Source organism: Rutidosis leptorrhynchoides, chromosome 1 (assembly GCF_046630445.1).
Source record: "Rutidosis leptorrhynchoides isolate AG116_Rl617_1_P2 chromosome 1, CSIRO_AGI_Rlap_v1, whole genome shotgun sequence".
Classification (NCBI taxonomy): Eukaryota; Viridiplantae; Streptophyta; class Magnoliopsida; order Asterales; family Asteraceae; genus Rutidosis; species Rutidosis leptorrhynchoides.
In genome coordinates this window covers 703015584-703022440 of record NC_092333.1, presented here as the reverse complement: position 1 = coordinate 703022440, position 6857 = coordinate 703015584, and the positions used below count along the sequence as shown (strand labels likewise).

The 6857-nt window shown below is 32.7% G+C and overlaps 1 protein-coding gene across 1 annotated transcript; it reads right to left on the bottom strand.

Annotated features, from left to right (window-relative positions):
* Positions 1 to 427: 427 nt before the first annotated feature.
* LOC139886162 (zinc finger CCCH domain-containing protein 18-like) lies at positions 428 to 5363 on the bottom strand. Its single transcript, XM_071869912.1, has 8 exons — positions 5176 to 5363; positions 3020 to 3920; positions 2770 to 2937; positions 2495 to 2674; positions 2223 to 2314; positions 1956 to 2123; positions 1743 to 1872; positions 428 to 1010 (listed from the first exon to the last, which is right to left on the bottom strand). Exons 2-8 carry the CDS (start codon positions 3898 to 3900, stop codon positions 935 to 937), a joined length of 1695 nt encoding a protein of 564 aa, XP_071726013.1. The 5' UTR covers positions 3901 to 3920; positions 5176 to 5363; the 3' UTR covers positions 428 to 934.
* Positions 5364 to 6857: the final 1494 nt, after the last annotated feature.

Genomic DNA, 6857 nt, shown 5'->3' with positions numbered 1-6857 from the left:
TATTGTTATTTTTATTTTGATCGAGGGTTTTGTCTGTGAAGATGAAATTGTAAAGGGTAAAGGTGGAATGAGATGGTCATATGGGGACAACAGCCCTTTTTTGTATTAATCATATAGCTCCTTATTAAGATGGTTGAGAAAATTAAGTCAAAAGTAAACAAGGTAACTTGGTGACCGAATAACCCCTCTTAGTATATAATTTAGATTGCTTATTGCTTATAATGCATAATCTCATATTTAAAAAATTTGCGCATTGAAAACCCAACAATCTTGCAAATTTTCTGTCTGTTTAGTTATCTACATAATAATAAATATCCGCATTTTATTCATCAACTCGTTGATATGGGCATATGGCAAACTGAAGCAATGTACAAATTTTACACATAAACAATCAAACAAACATTAAGCAATTTCCAAACAACCATAACTAAATACCAGCTCACCATTAAATTTAACGACTTGTTGCTGCAGTTGTATAGACAACATGTAACCACAACTCTTAAGAGGTTACAACCGTAACAAAATGACAATATCGACAAATAAGTACCAGAAAAAGTAAAAACAGTAGTCTTATATAAGAAACTAAGAGTTGTTTATTGTCAACATATATATGTAGTGAAAAGTAGTATCCCAAACACGCAAAAAACTTCTTTGCGATTTTAACTTTCGATTCCCCTACATTGATACTGTCTATTTAAAGCCACCTATGTTCTGCAGCCTTGCTATATTCCTAAAAAAAAAACTTAAAAAGAACCATATAACTTAACTTAGTTATATATATATTTATCATCAGATTACTGTACCCTTTCTGCAACCTTCCTTCTCTATAAACTTTGTTGTCGTAGTATATCAATTATCGAACCTTCTCAAATGGCCTTTGATATTCTGTTATCTAACTCTATGAACCTGCTCTTTTTTATCTGTGAAAAAGCTGTTATATAACTGTCGATATTTCACCCGCTAATGGGGATGCAAACGGGCTATCTGGAAGATTCACTCCTCCCTGGCTACTGTAAAATTTACCAAACAAAATTCAAAAAACATACAACTAAACCATTTATATATTAATTTTGAAATATACACCGAACTATACCTGGCAGACGGGTCAAGTTGGGTTAACGGGTTAGAGTCAAAATGGGTTATTAGTCGAACAGTTCATAATTTTTTATGGGTCCAAACGGGTCAGGTTGGGTCGGATTGGGTCCAAACGGGTCAGGTTAAATATCATAACGAGTTTTATCCGTCAAACAGTTCATTTAAAGCCACCTATGTTCTGCAGCCTTGCTATATTCCTAAAAAAAACTTAAAAAGAACCATATAACTTAACTTAGTTATATATATAATTTATATCATTCATTATATTATATATTGTATTGTAAATATATAAGAAAATAATAAACATAATAAATGATATAAGCATGAATGCTTTCATAAATGTTTGATGGAAAAAACTTGTTATGATATTTATGCTCGACCCGTTTGACCCATTCACAAGACCCATTAGACATATCTCTGTTTATTTGAGCTTTAGGAATTGATACCTATTGGACGTTTTATACTTTATATTTTGTATAGGACCTAATAGGTTGGATAAAAACTCAATGGACCTCTTTTAAGGTTTTGGGTTTAAATTATTAGGCTTAATTTTTTTCAAGACCCAATTTACCCAAAAGTTTGACCCAAATTTGAGAGTATGGGTCTCAATTGTCAGGTATAAGAAAGATGAGTCATTTCAAATGTACCTCTCCTCGTTGTATTTGGTGTTAATCTGCCTAATATTTTCCTCACTAGCTCCACTATTGTTAAAAATGTCTAAAAGATAATCAAACTGCTCGGTTGAAGGGAACTCCATTTGTTGCGCACGATCATTGCCTATAGACGTACAACAAGAAGTAGAATCATTAAAAAAGACGTAAACAAAAACAAAATGCTAGTGATTCATTTAAATTAATTACCTTCTGATAGCATCAATTCTTCAAGTGAGGATCCAAAACGTTGCAACTGGTTTCTGGGATCAGCTGTTAAGTGCATATCAGAGAAACGTCTCTCAAATTCAAACGTTGGATCTTGTTCTTGAATGAACTGCTTCTTGATGAACCTTAAATTATCACAACTTCTGGGCACTGCAATCAATTTTTAATAAGATTGTTAGATACTAACTATAATTAATACAAGTGCGGCTGCGTAATTAACTTATGTCGAGATTTTCGTATATATCTCACTTGATTGCGGACCAAAATCGGAATCTTGACAGTGAGAATTATGGTACATACGATACTGGAATGAGTCACCATGTTTCCTGAACATAATCAGATGAAAATTCAGATAAAGAAACGTATTCAATGATCATAAATATTGCACTAAAGTGACAAATAATTGATAATATTGCTATGGCGTACAAACAAAAACGGTTATATGATTGCTATGACGACCAAACACGAAAAGTAAATACTATTGATGTTATGACGTCTAAAAATGGCACGTCACTTCTCACCTATCATCGAGCTTGCATTTTTCGCGATAGGGTTTGACCAAAACACGTGCACCACTAACGAAATGAGGGTTCCCCTTGTTTAAAATTTGCCTAACTGTATCCGAAAACAAAAATGTCACAAATCCAAACATCCTCTTTTGCTGACATGGAATTCTCACATCATGAACCGGCCCAAATTTGCTGTATAATTCAAAATAAAAGAAGTCAAAATCTTTTTTTAAAGTCAACATAGACAACAAAAAATACATAAAGTTTTAATTTTGCATACTCCTTACTTGAAATAGTTTGAAACATCAAGCTCCGTAAAAGTACTCTCAGCCGGAAAAGTCAAATATATCTGCCTAGAACCCGCTACAATACCACCATGTTCGTTTCTATCTCCGTTATGATCCATGCACTTTACCAAGTCATCAGCCAGAACAACCGCATGTTGCCCATGAGGCCTATTCACACAACACCAATAAATTTAAGTTAACTCAAAACAAAAAAGATTAAAAATAGTCAAAATTTTGTGAATTTTATTACCTATCAATGAGACAAATGCTCTTTAGGCGAAAAAGAAGCTTGGTTAAGCTAAAACCAGCTTTACCCTGTCGTTGGCTCTCGGTTAGGTATCCATCAGCCCGAAGTGCCTTACCGAATTTTTCATAATATAGCATCGGTAATGTAGCTATCGAAACAGGGAACCCTCGTCTCGATTTCAGTAGCTCGGTTACCTCTAACTCTAGCTCATCAAGTGAACCAGGTGAAAAGACGTGATCGTCCTCACTCATATTTGGGCTAAAGATTTGGGAGAAGCTTTCAGGGGTTGGATGCAAGTACCTACAGTTACTTCCATGTCTACAAAAACCTTTAATAAAGTAATGGCAAACTTTGAACGGGAATTCAGGTAGACTTGGTGACCTCCTATTGGCTCTCGGACCTAAAGCGGGCTCAGACGGGTAGTAATTGTGGGCTGAAAAATCCGGGCTGTGCACGGGCTCAACCTGGTCTTCTAATGACATGAAACGAAGATGGTTGTGAAGACGAAAGTCTTCAGGATACGAAGATGGATGAACCATAGGAACATAGTCAATGGGTTGACCATGGGGGTCACAACAACGATTCGGGACTTGGATGGTCAACGGTGAACGACGAGGTGAAGGTGAGAACGGTGTGAAGTGTAACGGCATGTCCGGTGATATTGGTTGACTTTGACCAGCGGTTGTAACGGAACGGTTTTTGAAATGGTGTTTAGCTTCAGTGATTAACGAATGTATTAGATTATCTGGGCCGTACGCTAATCTGATCATTTCTTTCTCACCGTTATCCTGAATGAGAAGATGCCCGATAATCTTTGAGACATTTTCGGGTTCTATCTTTTGGATCCTATCATATAGGATTCTTGAATATTCTGAGAAGTCCATCTTAGCTTAATAATTATAACCTAATAACATATGAAGCAAGTCTGAGTATTAAACAGTAGATAAACATATTCATAAATTCATAATTCATTCATAAATCATGATTATACAATTAGAAAAATAATTAAAAGATACACAAAGATGGTCCACTTTAAAAGATGATTATCTTCACAGCTACACACACAATTAAATATTAAATATAATCAAACAATGACTCTTTTTGAATAGAAGTGCTTTTAACTATATAATTTGATATCAATCATCATAAAAGGTATCATTACCGCACAATTTATTCAAATCACTTAATAATTTAATAATTAATAAAACAAAAAAGATGGCTTGCAAGGTGATGGCCAGTAAGGCAATTATGATAGTAGGTAAACACTAAAATGTTGCTGTACAGCTGAGTTTAAGAACAATTAGATCATGTTAGGAAATGTTTAATTTAGTAGGAAAGGAAGAAAATTGTTGTTAGAGATTTAAATTAAATTGAAAACTGAGCCATGAAATTGGTGTTACCAAACATATCCATAAAGACAATTGATTCCATAAAAAGCATGAACAAGATTCCATCATGAAAAGCATGATTCTAAGACTACCAAAAATGAATGATAGACCAAATATGTTTTCATACCTTAACTAGCAAAAAATATGTACATTTACATATCCCATTTATATAATTTTAAAAATGTAAAAAAAAAAAAAAAAAAAAAAATGGAATTTGAAGAGTAAAGTTGAAAAAGGGAAGAACAGCAACCAGGCAGTTTATTCAACACCCAAAAAAAAAAAAAATTTGTGCTCTATTTCATTTTTTTACTTCCAAACAGTTGGTATAAAAACTTGCTGATTTTTTTTTTTTTTTTTTTTTTGAACAGCACGGATTTAGTGAAACATGAACAAAAAAATAGAAATATGAAACTCTACATCTCAAGCCAGAGAAGGAAGAAACAAAACTAGCATGCAAGCAGAAACTTAAAATAAACCCCGAAAATATGCAAACTTCAAAGGGGATTAACTTAATTAAGAAAAAGGAACAAGATATGTTACATCCAGTCATTAATATTCAAAAACAAGAACACAAAAACACATATTCATTTCTTAAGCACCTCTAAGATAAAAATTGGAGAAACAGATTACAAAAAACTCAAATCTATAAGACTATAATAGTACCAAATACAATCTTAATCTAAAAACGAAAATAACACGTGTAAAAAAAAATATGATTTAGTGAAACAAAAAGATTTAAAAAAAAAAAAAAAAATCATGTTTGAAAGATACCCCAAAATGTATGAGCAAAAACTGGGCTTAAAAAACCCTCTTCATGAACCTCAAAAACTCCTCCATGATTGATTGACTGGACTACACCATTCTCTCTCTCTTTCTCTAAAAGAACCCAAATATTTATTTCTTTTTTATATAAAAATTTTCTCTCTCTATCTCTATCTATATCTTGTTCTTCTTGTTGTTTTTGTTAATTTATTATGAGTATAATATAATAATATAAATATATATACAAAAAAAACCGTGACCTCAATTCTCCGCAAAAACGACACATTAATATTAATAGAAAAAACAGAAAATGACAGCAAGGATGGGGCGTTTAAAGGGCGCCGATTGTCTTTGATTTAAAGTAACTATCAACTTATTAAAATATAAAACTAAATCTGAACAGTATCTCCTGAAATAATAAGTTAATTAGAGCAATAATGAGAAATAGAGTTACCTTAAAAATCAAAACTTGGAATGTGGGTTTGAGTCATTTATTTATTTATTTAGGGTTAAGTGAAAAGTGTAAAAATGGTGAATAATGATGAATGTGATGATGATATAGAGAAAAATAGAGATAGAGATGAGAAAGAGGGGGATTAGGAGGAAGTTACAGTGTTGAATCTGCTACTGTGACTGGTTAAAAAACTAAAATTTAGGAGATTATACTGGGGAACAGTTTGACGGAACAAATCAAATACGAGTATTACATTTTTTAAATTTATTACTACTACGTATTAAATATTATTATTATTATTATTATTATTATTATTATTATTATTATTATTATTATTATTATTATTATTATTATCCATATATATTAAGGGTGCGTTTGATAAAACTGAATGATTTAGCGCTGAATGGTTCAGAATCTGAATGATTCAAAGCCTCTGAATAAAGTTTGTTCTGAATGAAAATAAGCTGTTTGATAATCATTTAGAATTAATGATATAATAATCTGAGTAAAATTACCTTATTAAAGTGTAACATGAATAAAATATTCAATATACTTGTTAGTTAAGTGTTCAGGATAGGATTTGAGGAGAAAATTACAGAAATTTAGGCTCTTAATCCAGCACTGAATTCTGAACCGTCCAGCACTGAATTCTGAACCATTCAGCACCATATGTCATTCAAAGGTCAGAAACAAACGCACTGAATGTTGAATGGTTCAGCATTCAGCACTGAACCATTCCATTAAGAGGCAAACAAATGCACCCTAAAATTAAAATGCATGGTCAGATTCGTCGTTTCAGTTATATCGAATTGTCGTTTTGAGTTTACGTTCACACTACAACCGGTCTCTCAACTTCGGCTTACTTTACACAATGACCCCTCAAGTTTTCACTTTTTCGGGGATAGAAGACGTAATTATATAATTTTATTAAAATAAAAGAAACTAATTCCACTCGAATTTTTAACGGGCCCGATCTTCTCGCTCGGTGCGAGTTAAATTTTTTCGAAACCACCGCTCAACTCGAAAAAATCTGATGAACACAACGCGACTAACTATACGCGAAACGGACATCGTTAAAAAAATACTAAATAACGGGCTATATATTCTCGCTCGGTGCGAGTTAAATTTTTCCGAGACCACCGTTCAACTCGAAATAATTTTACGAACACAACGAGACTAACTATACGCGAAACGGACATCGTTAAAAAACACTACATATTTCGGGCTGTATTTCTTA